Raw genomic sequence first — 16,752 nt, 5'->3', positions numbered from 1 at the left:
TTTCATACAACTGAAAAATTTGTGAAAATTTTCGTTTTCAAATGTGTGTTTTTGGTGCCAAAAGGTTTGAAAAATGTCAACTAGCTCTAGTTGTAGTTAGGGCTAACTGGATAATATTAGAGAGAGAAAAAGGAGGCAAACTTTAGGGAGGGGAAATTTCCCTAACAGTGAGCTGGTAGATTGTGCAATGGCCTCTCAAAGAAAGTGTGCAAATCCTACAGGTTTGGTGATTTCACTGAAAATTACCCAAGACTGGAAGATGTACTATGGAACAACCTTGCACTAGCCAGCCCTGGGGTAGGTCTCATCCACCTTCTGCTTTGTACGGCCATTTTGTCAGCTTCTGAATGAACGCATGCCGAAGTTGGACTTTAGCTCTCTAAACTTAGGTTACTTACAAGTCTATTTGAAGGATTGGGTTGGGTTCACCTGTGCAAGTATATGGAAATAATATTAAAACACTGCACCCTAACCCACCTTCTTTGGCAGGATATGGACTCCCACGGGATACTTGTCAGGATTGGTCCACAGCTCAATCTGCGCCAACACCTGATTGGTGAAGGAGTTGCTCATCACAAAGCTGGGGTGACCCATGGCACAGCCCAAGTTGACAAGTCGGCCTTCTGCTAGAAGTATGATGTGGTGGCCATTCTTCAGTGTATACCGGTCCACCTCCACAGGAAACAAAACAAACACCAATGAGACAAGAGCACGGAGGCAGTGTATTCCACCCAAAGTCTGGCAGTCCCCATCCATCCTGCACAGATGACCAGCAGTTAATATACAACTTAGACTTTGACTGTAATTGAGCTTGATACCACACACCGTCCAAGTCAAAAACATTTGTCTACCCTCTGTAGTCTGGTCTCACCCAGCATGGAACTTAGCAGCTGCTGCTTATTAAGATGGACTTTGAGTCGATCGTTTATCCAGGCCTAGGGTTTCTGCATGTCTACTGCCATTGGAGGGCTACCTAACTCTGGGCTACCTAACAGCACACATCTGACATATGCAGAGCCAGAGTGGTTCTCTGCATACAGCCGAACAGGTGCATCTATGCAGTGTGTCAAGACCACCTGCATACACCTACAGTCTGCCCTCCCTCCCCATCACAATCGTCTCACTACATAGACAAGAAGGCAGTTCCACTTTAGATTGCAAACGCAACTAGTTTTGCTTTCTGGCCCCCCCACACCCCACCCAGGGGCAGCTTTCAACTAGATGATGTGCTCTGCCACAAGTCTCTCTCCAGAAACAAGTGATCTTGCAAGTTCATCTGCCGAGAGGAGTGGACAGCAATATAAGATTGACTGAGATGACGAACAGGGTCTCTTTGCCTGTCCCCAAAAGAATGGGCAAAATCCAGGACTTGTGGTATATTTGTCACATGCTTCTCAATGCAAGAGGTTTACTGGGTGCCGCATGACCGTTTATTCAGGCATCGAGGGCACAGGCTAGTCCTGCTATTCATTTCTGCGTTAACACTTTGGCTCCCTCTTTCCTATTGCTTTACCACCTCTGGGAACTTACTTCATTAAAGCCAACAGTGCAATCCTGACCAATTCTGGATCTCAAAGTTATATTGGTGTCATCTCTGGTCACTGCTCAGGCCTTCTGCTGAGTTAGTATGGAATAGATTGGATCTTTGGTATTTATTTGTGTCATTGTTTGGAGGGACGCTGTCACGTTATAGGTCTTTGCCTATGCTATTGATATCTTAAGTTTTTGAAAAGTGAAAGACAAAAACAGTTTCTTGATATTTACACTTTTTAAAATCTTAGCATTTCACTCAGTTTGCACATAAAACACTTTCCGTTTTGATCCGAGTGCTACCATATTTAAGTTTCAAGTCTTCTAAGGCGAAGAGTTAATTTAAATACCACTGTTCTCAGGGGGATTTTTAAAGTTTGAAGAAATATTTCTATTGAGATTTTAAAAAAGCTTGTTCGTACAAAATATAAACTTTTGCACCAAATTTAAACTAACGTGGTCTCTCCCTTTTCATACAAAGGAATTCCATAGGTCGCACTAAAAACCTTACTGGAGAATAGTGATGTAGCTAGGGCATTCTCTCCCTGTGCTTAAATACTAGAGATAGTCTCACTTCAATGCTTTTGTGTAATTTATTTTTAGCACAGTTTGTGTGCAAAGTAAATGTAACTCCCTCAAACAGAAGCCCTAAACAGACTGGCCATAAATCTACCTTCCTACTCCAGTTAGGCTGGGTGGAATTAGCAAGACAGTTCTTTAATGCAGAGGTTCTCAAACTCCGGGTCAGAACCGCAAAGTGGGTCACGCCCCATTTTAATGGGGTCACCAGGGCTGTCATTAAATTTGCTGGGGCCCAGGGCTGAAGCCCTCAAGCTTGGGCACCTCCCAGGGGAGGGTAGAGAGAGTGGGGCTCAGGCTTCGGCCCCCCTTCCTGGAGTCTTGTAGTAATTTTTATTGTTGGAAGGGGGTCATGGTGCAATGTTTGAGAAACCCTGATATAATGCGTAGTTGCAATGTTCCTTCTGGGACAGTAGTTCTCCAGGTGTAATTTGTGGACCATCACTGGTCTGCAGAGCCCTCCCCGGAGCGAAATATTGAAGTGAGAAGGGAGAAGAGGTGATCTATGAAGCACTCATTTGGAGTGGCCAACAGAAGGGAACCGTTTACAAACTGCTATAATGCAGGGAAAAGGATCTCTCTTGGCACTTCCCATCCTGGTGCCAGGCAGAAGCTACAGGAAACTGGTAAGTACAAAGATGGATGTAGCCCCGTGGCTGTACATTCCTCTGGCTTTAACAGGGCCAGCATGTCAGAGGAACCTGGCAAAGAGGCAAAGTGATTGATCTCAGGCACTAAAGGTCACGTTTTCAGAGGAGCTGAGCATTTGTAAAGATCTTGCCCTAAAGCATTCCAAGTTTGCTAATTGAAAACAGATTTGTCACACTCTTAACCACCCTCTCCTAGCGGCCAGTCTACTCTCCAATGGCACTGCGGCAAGAATGGTCAGCCAAGCAATCAGTCACTGGCCTGCAGGCTCCTATAGTGCCTAGCACAGGGTTCAGACCACAGCCTTGGGGAACTGCAGCAACAATAGGGTGGAGCCTGCAACAGTTACTGCCATATTGCTACTGGGGTCCATTCATGAGTCTTCAGCGCTGGCTGTTTGAGCCCCTTTCCTTAGAGGCCTAGCCAAGCTCTCCTAAACAAAACATTCCGTGAAGGAGCTTCACTCTGGATTTTCTGGATTTTCAATTGCTTTTCTCCATCTGAAAATAGATTGGACACATGACAACTTCTCTCCTCTGTGTGTCCCTCCCAATCCCTCTGGATTTTCTTTCTCAACACTGAAAAGGTTTCAGTTACTTTTGTGGAACAGGCTTTCACTCCTAGTTGCTCTGCTCAATCTCCAGGATATCAGCCAGAGTCTGCCCACACCTGAGTGCTCTGCCAGGGCGCTCAGCCACGGCAGGGATGGAACATGGGCAGCATATGACTCGGAGGTTTCGACACAGGAAGGGGATATGGAAGTGGCAAAGACAGCTCAATCGGCTAGGGAGCCAGAGCTCTGGGACCAATAGGGGGCTTCTAGAATCACTGGCACTCTCCAGCTGAATTTTCCTCACTGGTCTGGATGGAAAAGGAAAGACACTGAGGAGACCGGTTGGCTGTGACTGACAGGAAGCTCAAGCCTCCCTCTTCTTGATCCCAGTGCCTTGGGAAAGAGGCAACTCTGTATTTGGCTTGTTGGCAAAGAGGCCCCCTGCTGGTTCCAGTCTATCTGGAGAATCCACCCGGGTGCACTGACACCATGTTCCTTTTAGCCTTCCATTTTGCCAATTCACTCTCTATTCGGGGGTTACTGGGGACCCTGATAGATGCTGAATCACGTTTTCCTTTTTCCTCCATTCTCCTGCCTCCTCTTAGCACCGAGCTCAGTCATTACCGAGTCCAACCACAAAGGGCTGGTCCCTGCCAGGTGCTGCTGACCCCTGGCTGCTTACTCTGGAGACGGCCCTCCGAAGAATCAGAACGGATGCTCCCAGTATGTCTCAGGCTCTGTATATCAGCTGGGCAGGCAATGACCTGGCTGGATCTTCCCAAGCAAACCGTTATATTAGCCTCAAGACAACCTCAGAGGCCTCATCCACAGGAGCCCAGAGGAAGGTTAAATGCCATTTGTCCTAGCCTCTGAACAGCCAGCTCTATTGGAGGACCCAGCCTGCTTTCGAGAAGTGAGCCAGGCCAGAAGCCAGAGACCATGCTCCATGATGGCACTGCAAACAAACACCCTTCCAAGCTCATCTCCTCCAGACATTATTGAAACTGTCTCCTGTAACGAATGGTCTTTATCCAGTTCACAGCCTAAACTAGCACCATTGTAAGTTCTGGGTCTCTCTTTCCCAAAGTGGTCACAATACAAAGAACAAGCCAAACCATGGCTTCCTAGCCAAAGATGGCCCTGGTCTAACACGTAGCCATGGTTCCAAATGCCAGGCAATACAACTGTGCATCATTTCTTCTGCCCATTGATCTGATACAGAAGAAAGGAGAACCTGTTCATGTTTTCAACAGCCAGGAGGAAGGCTGGGGGTCTCCAGTTATGGAAAAGATAGTGTCTGAGGGAGAATCAGCCCTCCTATGCATGGGGAAGACACTGATTCTGATTAGTTGCCTCTTCCTCATGCTAGATCCTACTGAGGGCCGACTCACCTGGGGCTTAACATTCACCGTCTCCACTGCGTTATCATTTAGCCACTTCGCATCAACTTCCACGTCAAAGTGGCCGATGTTACATACAATGGAATCGTCCTTCATCTGCTCGAAGTGTCTGCAACGAGAAACCAGGCGCTGTCACAGAGCAGGGCATCGGAGGGTGATGTTCCACTCCACCCGTGCTGGCTGGCAGCACAGCATCATGCAGGGAGAAAGAGGGAACACAAGGTGAATCCTGAGAAAATGGGCTGGCGGCATCCTGTGGGGACCCAGAGTGTAACCTTGAAAGAGGTTTGGGTGGGGGAGTCACCTCATCAACCACCCCTCGTTAATTTCACCTTACGATGTCAATATTCACAGGCACAAGAGCAGCAAGAGGGCAGTGGGACTGCTCCGGATGGAGAGACTTCAAGCTGGGCCTTGTGGGAGGGGCCAACAGGGTATTTGTCAGGCACGACAGGGGCGATGAGCTTGTTTCATTCCTGCCCCATTAGCTCACAAATGGAATCTCTCTCCCGAGAGCCATGGCAAGATCCTGCAACAGGCAGAACGTTCCCCATGGCCATCACTATAGCAACATCTTCGAATCGCAAACCTTCAACAGAATCAGTCATGTCTCTCCTAATGTTGGGGGCAAGAGTAGCAGCAAGAGTAAGACGCAAGCCAGAGATTCTGGCCCAGCTTCCTCCCGCAGCTCTGCCTGTGTGCCTCAGTCTTGACGTACATACCCCCCCACATTACTCTGGTCCTGGATTCCCCCTCCGCCCAACATCTCTGCCAGTGTCCCTCACCACCAACCCCAGCACGCCCTGCTATTCCATTCCAGTGTTCCCTACGGCTCCACCAATGCCCCTCACCCCAGATCACAGCACCCCTCTACTCCTCTTGCCTTGCGCCCCCAAACAAACCATGACTGGGATGTACAAAAATCTCCACTGGAGACTGAAATCCTGACCACCTGTGAACAACACCCAACCCCGCAGAGCTGAACAGCCAGCCACTGTGCTGCCGAGCAGAGTCATGTCCATATCTGAACACCAGTCAGTTTCCATTCAGCCAGGGAATGGACAGTACCTGCCCTGCACGATATCACTGCATCCAGTGGTGGTGACAAAAATGTTCCCTTCTTTGCAAGCCTCTTCCATGGTCGTAACCTCATAACCTGAAGGTCAAAAGAAAATGGTCACTCTCTGTCCTGGCAAGAGCCTCGTCTCCCAGCCAACGCCGGCACATGAAGGTAAGAAGCCCAGTTCTGATACTAAACAGGAACTCCAGCACAAGAGGTTATCATCCCCCACCTGTTACTTCTTCATCCTGAGTGTCCATGCAATGCAATTATTGACATAATACCACATTCTCAAAGGAAGATGCATCTGCAATATTTGCAGGCTCCACGTCTGAGGGAGCACAAAGCCCTACGTGTGTGTGCGTGGACTCATGCACAGAAGTGGGGTGAATGTGGAACAGCCAGGGGGTCCAGGGATCATTGAGTCTGATTTGCTTCCTTGTCACTCTATGAAGCAGGGGCTTCACCTTCCTTAAACAGCCTAGAGCATAATGGAGGTGAATGCTTGGTATTCTCAAGCAGAGAGAGTCCCTTAAAGTCTTAACCCAGGATGGAGGTTAGAGCTGTCTGAGCAGAAGGAGCCCACTCAACACCTGTTCAGAAACTGGGCTACAGCACCATGAAACACAGAGGGCCTAACCCAAATGTTTCAACTATGGTGCAACCTCAAATCCAGGTAGCTATTTGGAGAGGAGAACATCAAGCATCCCAACAGGAGCATGTAGTTTAACTCATTAATGACTCCTCTCCCAACAATCAGAAGGGAACAGACCATTATGGACACCATCACACTAGAGGAGTTGCCTCTGTCAGAGGACTAGGGCTATTCATCCTCCTAGTGACTATTGGCCAAACATCACTTAGTACTCTACAACAGACTACAGAACCCAGAAATGGGTGCACCAAGTTCCGAATCCCCTACCCCAACAATCCGCAGCTGCTCACCTTCCATGGCTGCCTGCAGCGCGTTGATTGGATCAATTTCCGTGATGACGACTCTGGCTCCAAAGTTTCTCAAGGCTTGAGCACAACCTTTGCCAACATCACCGTAGCCTGCCACAACGGCCACTTTCCCAGCAATCATGACATCCGTGGCACGTTTAATGCCATCTATAAGGGACTCTCGGCAACCATAAAGATTATCAAATTTACTCTGGGGAGGAAAGCAGCTGTTTCAGAAGAGCTGAAGCAAACGCTAGGAGACACACATGCTTCCTATTTACAGAGAAGCTAGACAAACTTATCAAATACCATGAGGCTGATAGTCAGCTAACTGCCTTTAACCACATCAGTGCAACTGAATATGGGTTTGCTTGAATTCCTTTCGCTGGCTTTTGAACCCGGCCCAGATGGCTACAGCAGACATCTGCTGTCAGAACCCTCCTCATCCAGGAGTACTCTAATAAGAGGCATTTCATGTGTGTATTGCGCCTGTTGGCTAGTTCTTGGGCTCCTGAGAACAGCCTCCCTGGGATTACTAAAAGTGACGACAACAGAATAAAGCATGGGAGCTTGTCGCATACAGGGGCATGGATAGCAAGAGGCGTCTCTCATATGTATACAGCAGGGAGCTGTTGTTCACTCAGATTCCATGTTAAACATTTGCTACAGAAGCCTACAGACTGGTCCAAATGTCAAGGTGGGACGCTGAACAGGTAGCTGTAACAAGACAGTTAGCATCAGGGGCGCTGGAACAATTTTTATAGTGGAGGTGCTGAGAGCCCTTGAACCAAACTGTAAAGCCTGTACTATAATGGAAACCACTTCAAGCCAGGGGGTGCTGCAGCCCGCCGCCTGTAGTTCCAGCACCTATGGTTAACATGCATGCAGATACTTATAACTCTGCTATCTTTGCAGCAGCATCTTTAAGGAACGCGCGTGTGTGCTCTAGAAGTGACAAGCAGCCAACTGCCTGCGTGCATAACTCCAGGATTCCAAGCCACCAGGTCCCAAAGCACATTCCAGACGCTGCTCCCACACCATCTGCAATGAGCTGAAGTTCCACAGAGTCACCTCAGAGGATACTCAGCCAAGGACAATCAGAGTAAAACTGCTACAAGGTACCATGCAGTCAAAGCAAGGAACCCTGGATTTCATTTATCTCACTCCTGCCTTACAAATCAGTGACACGGGTATCTTGGCTGTGAGCAGCCCAACCCTTAATTTAAAACTCAGCTTAGAAACAGAAGCCAAACATAGTGTCATTTCATGTTTTTATCCTCCTGAGCCTAGTGGGCATTTCTTGCTGAAGTGTCTTTCCCTCTTTATGCTCTTTACCTTTTCCTCCCCACTCTGTGGTTCTGTTTTGACAGGGAAGATGTGAAACTCAATCTGGGCCCTAGATCTCAGTTTGAGAAATTACAGGATGCCAGGAAAGACTCCGGCTACCCAAGTTTTGCTTTTCTTTACAGGACATGAATAACAAGATCACAGACGAGAAGACAGAGCCAATGAAAACAAGATGACTCCAGTCTCCAAGCCTGTCCTCAAAATGCAGTGGTAAGGTTGAATGGCTAGAACCACCCAAAAGAGGAGATGCATTTTTTTACAACTGAATACACACCTCTAGCCTGGCCCCTTCACGTGTGCACATCACTTGAGGGATCACGAACTGTGTACCAAATACTGCACTATTATAGTGCCTTCTGTCACCTTAGATCTCAACTTACCTTCAACATACAAACTCTGATCTCAATTTAACGTATAGGGATTATAAACCACAGGGAACAGACCTGACATTGTACATTTGGGAGCACAGAACAGATGGCTGTTAGTGGAATAAAATCAAGAGATAAATCTAAAGAAGCGTAGCATTTTAGGATGGGAACTATCTTGCTGCCCTAGATATGGCCGACACTACCAGCTACTCACTACATAAGAGGAACATTATGCTGAAAGGCAAATGCCACGTTTCAGTCCTATTCCAGACAAAAATAAAACTAAGTGAAAGTTAAGGACTGTCTGCAACTTACTGCTGCAAGATGTTCCTACTCAGAATGTTACAGTTAATAGCTGTGAACAAAAGGCGTGGAACTGAGCAATTCAGATGACTAACCCACTATGGCAGAGTGTGGCTCTCTGTCTCCCTCTCGTAGCTTCTCACAGCGAGCTAGGGATGTAAATATTGTTTAAAAATGTTAACCGGTTAAAAGATTAACGTTATATCGTTTATCCGGTTAACCGCTGGGGCTGGAGTCGCTCCGGCCAATCCTTCGTGGTCACCAAGCTGATGGAGGCTGTTCTTCAGTTGGGAGAGTGAAGAGAAAGTGGGCCAAGTAATAGTTAAGGGAAGAGGGAACTAATGCCCCATAAGACAGCAAGTTAAGGTCCCAGTTCAGCCACCTTAGAGGGCAGCAATACAGTCTGGACAGTGGGACAATAAACTCCCTAGGGGAACCAAATCTATGTAGCTAGTACAAAAGCCTGTTCTTCAAACTCTCCTGTGCCCAATGAGAAGCTTCTCCCTTCCCAAGGGCAGAGGCACAGATGGGGACCCAGCGACACAACCCAACGGGTAGAGCAGTGCTGACATGCAGCGTGGCACTGGGCAGCGCCATTTCTCATGGACAAGCTACAAGTCAAAGACTCTCTGCCCTGCAAACACCCACATTGGAACAGAAAATCAGTAAGGGCAAGATTTTCAAAGGTATTCAGGTGCCTAATGCACATCACTCCTGATTTCAGTGGGAGTTCGACACCTAGGCGTTTTTGAAAGATGCCTACCTGCATCTTTAGGCACTTAAATACCTTTTGAAAAACTGGTCCCAAGTTCCCCGCCTCCCTCTAGAGCAGGGGCAGGCAAACTTTTTGGCCTGAGAGCCACATCAGGTTTCCAAAATTGTAGGGAGGGCGAGTTAGGGGAGGCTGTCCTCCCCATACAGCCAGGTGTGGCCCAGCCCCCACGGCTTCTTGCCCCCTGACGGCCCCCGCAAGACTCCTGCCCCATCCAGCACCCCCTGTCCCCTGACTGCCCCTGGACCCCCCACCGCCCCATCCCACCCCTCCTCTCATTCCTGACTGCCCCCCCGGGAACCCCTGCCCCATCCAACCACCCCTTCTCCCTGTCCCCTGACTGCCCCCAGAACCCCTGCCCCTGACTGCCCCCTGCCGCCCCATCCAACTCCCACTCCTTCCTGACTGCCCCCGGGACCCCTGCCCCCACTCAACCCCCGTTTCCCGCCCTCTGACCGCCCCGACCCCTATCCACAACCCCCGCCCCCTGACCACCCCCTCGAACTCTCCTACCCTCTCTCCAGCCCTCCCTGCCCGGAGCACCGGTGGCTGGCAACGCTACAACCACACCCCGCGTGGCACAGGGCACCGGGTCAGGCCGAGCTCTGCAGCTGCGCTGCCGCCCAGGGCATCGCGCCGGCGGTGCAGTGAGCTGAGGCTGCGGGGGAGAGGAGACAGCAGGGGAGGGCCCGGGGGCTAGCCTCCCGGGCCAGGAGCTCAGGGGCCGGGCAGGAGGGTCCCGCGGGCCATAGTTTAGAGCGGAGGCGGGCAGAGTCACCGCCACAATTCAGCAAGAAGCAAAGCAACACGCACTCACCCCCTGCCCCCCAACCCAACGTCACTTCCAGGAATGGCAGGACAGCTCAACTCCCTTGCCCAACCCTGAGCTTGGGCAAGGGACTCTCCTTTGAGAGGCCTGTGGCAGTAGGCAGGAGAGAGACAGCAAGGTGGTCTAGTGGAGCTGGCACTGGACTGGGAGTAGGAAGACCTGGGTTTTAACCTGAGCTCCTCCACTGTCCTACGGTGACACCTTAGGTAAGTCTCGACTTCCACGTCTCTGTTTTCCCTCCCGCCCTTTATCCGTCCTGTCTGTTTAGACCAGTGGTTCTCAACCTGTTTACGACTGTGGGCCGCATATGTAGCTCTGTGTTACGTGAGCCACATCCACAATATATATATATACACACACTACCTGTATGGCCCTAAGGATGTCACATGGGCCGCAAGCAGCCCGCGGGCTAAGAACCACTGGTTTAGACTGTAAGCTCTTCAGGGCAAGGATGGTCTCTCACTGTGGGTTGGCACAAGGACTAGCATAATGGAGCCCTGATCGCCACTGACAACTTTGCGTGCTGCTGTAACACAAATAAATAAGGGGGAATGTGAATGCTTGGACACAGGCAAGACACTGGTGATTTATTCTACATCGCAATTCTTCTGAAGTTGCAAAAAAACACAGAAAAGTTCATTAAGATGCCACACTGCATTAACTCCTTCCACAGCCTCAGCCCACCCACTCCGTGTCAAGATTAATGAGCCACCAGGCCTGAGAACAATCAGCCCCATTCCGCAAGCAGTCTAGCGTAGCACACACACGCCCGGATGCAGTGCAAAGCAGCAGCCTGCGTGGCACTAGCAGATTGCATATCAATGGAACAGGGGAGGGGGAGAAGAGCAGCAGAGCGCTGGCTGCGTTACCTTGGTGACAGAATCATTGACGTTGATGGCTGGCACTTTCAGGCTCCCACTGGCTTTCATCTTATACAGGTTGTGAACCCCGGTAGTCGTCTCCTCCGAGATGCCTTTAATTCCTGCAGGTGAGACCAGAAAAGACATGTTGCAAACGGAAATGTCCAGACTCTGTGGTGGGGCCCAGAGTAGCCTCTGGAAGAATTGTGCTAGTGGGGAGGGGTAAGAGACAAGAACCCCTCTCATATGGGACTGTTTGGGTCTTTAAAGTACAGATTTACATCCCTGTGTTTACCAGATCCTCTCCCAGTGTAAACAGACTAAGTACGGTCTTCAGGGGGCAGCAGTACTTTCAGCACATAAAGAAGTTACCAAGAAAATAGCTTGAGAAAGTCACAGCTCCCCCAAAATAACTTTGCAGATGGCAGCCAGGGATCTTAAGCAGCTGCAGAAGCATTAATGACTTCAGTCTCAACCCCCCTCTGAAGGCATTATCCCCTGTTTACAGATACAGAAACGGAGACGCAGCAATTACATGACTTACCCAAGGCATCAGAGAGGTTGCGGCAGAGCAAAGAATAGAACCCAGTTTTCCAGCCTCCCAGTCCTGTGCTTCAACCACCAGACCAGGCTCCCCATTGCCAATATCATACATTTCATATAATTCATCCCACAGTATATTACAAACTCTGCACGCACAAATCCCTTTACCCACCACTGAAACGGAACCACCTCTGGGTTGGAACATGGCAGCTGTTTAACTTATCACAGCAACACTGGACCCTTTAAGACAGAAAGCGAAGAAGAGTACCATACCCAACTAAAACAGCAGACAGGAGTTTAGGGGAAAAGAAAAGGATTTCACATATTGGAGAGCCCTACGTTGTGAAAAAGGACTAACACATACATGAAGTATCAGGAGGAGCAAGTTAACTAGAAGCTGGTGGAAAATTTTCTATGGAAACTTTTTTCCAGCCAACAGATAAGTTTACAAGAAAAGAAACCAACCAACGACACCACCTTGCATTTAGCTATCTGAAACATTTTGAAACCTTTTTGCGAAGTTTCATTTATAAGGTGTCATAAAAACAGTTTCACAAAAACATTTCAAGTGAAAACTTTTTTGTTTCTTTAAAAGTTTCTTTGCAAAATAGTCTTTCCTGTTTTGGCCAGATCTACATTAACCTGACTGTCAGTATCCCAGGTGAGCTCCTAAGTACCTGGAATAATCGATAGCCTGCACTAAGAAAGCTGCTCAAGACACCTCCCCCTTTACAGTTGCCCCTGCCATCTCTCCAAACACAATTACCTCCATGTCTCTGGAGCCTCATCTTCCTGCAGTGGAGTTGGGGCAGATCAGTGGTGTAACGGAGACAGGCACTATGTACTGAAGGTACTTCTACACCATCACCATGGTATCTGAGCACCCTACAGGCTTCGTGTATTTATCCTCACAACACCCACGTGAGGTAGGGAAGTGCTATGATCCCCATTTGACAGACTGGGAACTGAGGACCAGAAAGACTAAGACTATGTCCACACTATGCAGCTTTTAGTGACATCGCTGTGCCACTAAAGGTGCGCAGGGTAGCCGTTGTCCGTCAGCAGGAGAGAGCTCTCCTGCCAGCAAAGTGCCATTCACACCGGCACTTCTCGTTGGCAAAACATGTGTCTTTCGGGGGGGTGGTGGTGGTGTTTTTTTTTTAAAAAACACTTCTGAATGACAAAAGTTTTGTCTTTCACTTGCCAGTGTAGACAAAGCCTAAGTGACTTGGCCAAGGTCACACAAGAAGTCTGGGGCAGAAAAGGGAACTGAACCCAGGTCTCGGGAGTCCCAGACTAGCTCCCAAACCACCCTTCCTTTTGGCCACCGAGTGGCCAATAATCTGATTCAGGACATGAGTGGCACTGTCAGCAGGCCCAGGTGATGAAAATGTAATATGGGTAGGTCTCCATGTTTGTCATGCAGGTCACAGAAGTCACGGATTCCGCAACTTGCCACGACCTCCGTGATTTCTGTGGAGGCCAGTGTGGCTGAGCCCAGGGCTACCCAAACAGCTGGTTCCGGGACAACTGCTCAGGTGGCCCTGGGGCCAGCCCCACCGGCCACTGTTGGAACAGCCCCGCAGCCAGCCGCTGCTGGAGTGACCCCAGGGCCAGTCACACTGTCCGCTGCTCAGGCAGCCCTGGGCACAGCTAGCCCCTTGGACCGTCAGAGCAGCAGTTCCTGGGCAGCCAGTGCAGCCACTTCCCCAGGCAGCCCCCAGCTGGTGCTACGGCTGCCCCCCCCACAGCAGCCGCTCCAGATGCCCTCCATCCCCAGCAGCAGCCCCCTTAAGATTTAGTCATGGGTATTTTTAGTATAAGTCATGGACAGGTCATGGGCCCGTGAATTTATTGTATCGCCCATGACCTGTCCATGACTTATACTAAAAATACCCATGACTATATCGTAGCCTTAACTGTGGGACAATAAGCAACAGCTTTATTTTGCTCCTTTACGTTTTCCATATGGGAGGGGACCAAAAACTGAAGTCTACAGGGCAACTGACACCTCATGCCCCCAAAAGACAGATTCTCCAGGTAACCTGTAACAGAGAAATACAGCAGTCAGGCCTTATGATTCCATCAGGATGGGCCTTGCATTGCTAGGTGGTAGCTCTCCATTCAGAGACCAGAGCAAAACTAGGCGGATTTCAGACTGGTGCTCTCTGAAGCTCAGGAAGCCATGCAGAGATGCTAATCCCACAAGCTCACCAGCCACCTGCACCTCCAGCCAAGAGAACGTTCACATGTAGCATTCACAGAAACGGCTTTAAAGAGCACAATTCTTGAGGGAATGAAGCCTGGAGTCAGATTGAGTTATTTTGAAAGGCTGAAGGATGGGACCTGTTTTCCTAGCTGAAGGTCACTCTGGGACAGAAATCTGGATTCACTTAACTCACTGGGATTAAATTTCAACACCTTGATCTCAAATTGCTCCCCGGGGCAGCAAACACCACATGTTTGCCTGCTGTGGGACCATGCTCAGGCTTTAGCAGTAAGAGGGTCATGCTGGCAAGGGCAGTCCAGAAAACATCTCAATTATATAGGAAAATAACCTGGCCCCTCTTAAGCAATTAAACAAACCATTGGCTGGCTGGCAAGAGGGATAGTCTCACGGTGCAACGCTCCTTTCCCAGGCAGCATTCTGACGGAGGTCGTATGGTCTTTGAGGTTTTTGTTGTCCCTCCTCCCCCATTTAGTGATTCATGGCCTATGTGCATCCCCGTTCCATGTGAATGTGACAAAGTCCTTCTGGGGGTGGGGAGGGTAACAATTGAACAGCAAGTCCACCCAAGCCTGCTGAGGAGAGGTCCTGGAGGGTAGTGGGAGCTGGAGAATGACCCCACCCTGTACTCACTCTCAGACAACAGCTCCCGTGTCCTAGGGGCTGGCCTTGGCTTCCCACTCCAGTCATACAGGGGCGCAGCACAGCTCAGATTTGGCCTGGCTACCCCACCATCATGACGACGGAGGGGCAGCCAGTCCAAACCCAAGAAGCACCGTGACCCGGCAGATCAGGGATTTGTTGTTTTATTTTGGTGGGTTTTTTTAGCACAGGGATCTACCCAGCACCAGTCAGGTCCTTGTGCCCCTCAGATACCCTCCTCATAGACCACTGTTTGAAAACTCTGCTCAACTTGACTGAGCAGGGGCCTGGGAATCAGGAACACCCAGGTTCAAACTTGTTTCGTCACCAATTCAGTGGCCATGCTCTAAACACCTAACCTCAGTTTTCACCTGTGCAAAGAAGAAGACATGCCTCATAGTGATGTTTCTAAGGACTGGTGCAAAGTCTTGGATGGTGATTTGAAGGGATAAAGTGCTATGCAAATGCTAAATATTCCAACACATCCTTAACACATGATTCAAATCAATGAATAGGTCACTACTCAGGTTTCCTCAGTAGAAATAACAGTTCACATGTGCCAGAACCAGAGTGGCCTTTTCTTTCCCTACAGACTTTAGCTATTTCACTAAACATCAGATCCATGGGAATTATACCCAAAGGCACAAGGCCAGATGAAAGATCAACATCAGCAGGCTCTATGAGCCACACAGGGGAACATTTTCAAATGCACCGAAGTCACTTAGGAGCCTAAATTTCATTGAAAGTCAATAAGACTTGGGCTCTTAAGACACAGAGGCACTTTTGAAAGTTTTACCCACAAGGCTTAGGTTTTAATTCGAAATTTCAAGACCGTGGAATTTTTTTTTTTTTTTTTTTTAATTGTGATGTTCTAAAACCCTGGGGAAAAGGAATTCTGTGAAGTGAGACTGACAAGCCACTAGTGCCTGGGAAAAGGACAGTGACTTGGTTAGGTTTGGCACATTTATTCCATCTAAATGACTGCACTGCTCAAGCAGAGCATGGAGCTGGAGACAGTCAATAGGACTGCTGCTGACCCAGGAAAGAAGCTGTGCTTTGACCATTGCTTAATCCTGAGGCCCAGGGACCAGCCGTGGCAGATTTCAAAGGTAAGTGTCTGTGCTGCTCTGTCAAAGACAGCTTCTTCCATCCCCTCGGATGGCAAGTAGAGCAAGGTCCTGGCAATCAGGAGCAGTGGTGTAAATGCAACACCAGGAGTGGGGATAAAGCTAATGAGCTGCCAGGCCGCCCAGGATGGAGCAATGGGCTTTGCTCACTCTCAGCTGCCCACAGAAGCTGTGAGTGTGGGAGGTTCACGGGGTTAGTGACAGCACAGAGTATTCCAGGCAGAGATCACACTGTGAGGGAGGAACTGGTAGGAGGAGCAGAAGTGGTGAGATAGGCCAGGGACACTTCTCCGGCTCCTGGAAAAAACAGCCTGGAGTGGCTCTAACAGCATCAGCTTCAGCCAGCCTGCCAGGCTCCTGGAAGGAAGGTCGTAGCCTGGGGTCAGACTTGGGGGAAAAGAGGAAGTGGTACTCTTCCCAGTTTCGCCCACATGGAACTCCATAGACGCTCACAATACGGCCACATATGTTCTCAGGGCTCCCCCTCACTGGGGTCCAAATACATCCATGGGCTTTGCTGGGCTCCTCAGGCGAAGCCCTGTTGGGCTTTCAGGGCATGGCTCCCCTGTGAAGGGGCTCAGATATCCCACCGGCATGAGCGGCGGGTGAATGCGCTCTTGGGGGAGGCTAGCCCTTGACCCCACCCTCTCTGCCCAAGGCCCCACCCCTTCTGTTCCCCCACTGGAGCTCGGAGCACACCGCTCTCCCCTGTGGCTGCTGGCCCCCCTGCACGCCCCCAGTGGCCTGAGCACTCCCAGCCCCGGGGCAGGTGGGTGGCACGGCCGGAGCATCCCCGGCCCTAGCATGGTCTTGCATACCATGGCCCCCTGCCTGCCTGCCCCAGCCTCTCAGCCACAGAAAGGAGCAGCAGGCAGAAGGGGGCCTGGTGGAGCATGGGCGGGGCTATGCTAGGCTGTTTGGGGAGGCATGGCCTCCCCCTGCCTATGATACCCAGTGCCCATGCCCACTGGGCTCTGCTAGGATCCTTGAGCTTGGCTGTTTCTTCACTCAGGCTGAAAACA

At 49.9% G+C, this 16,752-nt stretch overlaps 1 protein-coding gene across 1 annotated transcript in view; it reads right to left on the bottom strand.

Annotated features, from left to right (window-relative positions):
* Positions 1–16,752, bottom strand: part of AHCY (adenosylhomocysteinase) — a 52,084-nt gene that overhangs the window by 14,134 nt on the left and 21,198 nt on the right. The window contains exons 5-9 of the mRNA XM_084645715.1: positions 11,201–11,313; positions 6,716–6,923; positions 5,779–5,866; positions 4,702–4,819; positions 478–672 (exon numbers count right to left, since the gene is read on the bottom strand). Coding sequence (XP_084501841.1) covers positions 478–672; positions 4,702–4,819; positions 5,779–5,866; positions 6,716–6,923; positions 11,201–11,313 — 722 coding nt within the window. The remainder of the gene's footprint in view (positions 1–477; positions 673–4,701; positions 4,820–5,778; positions 5,867–6,715; positions 6,924–11,200; positions 11,314–16,752) is intronic.

This window comes from Lepidochelys olivacea (genome assembly GCF_965140295.1).
Source record: "Lepidochelys olivacea isolate rLepOli2 genome assembly, chromosome: 13".
NCBI lineage: Eukaryota > Metazoa > Chordata > Testudines > Cheloniidae > Lepidochelys > Lepidochelys olivacea.
Note: the sequence above shows the minus strand (reverse complement) of the source record. Positions and strands in the feature narration are given on the sequence as shown.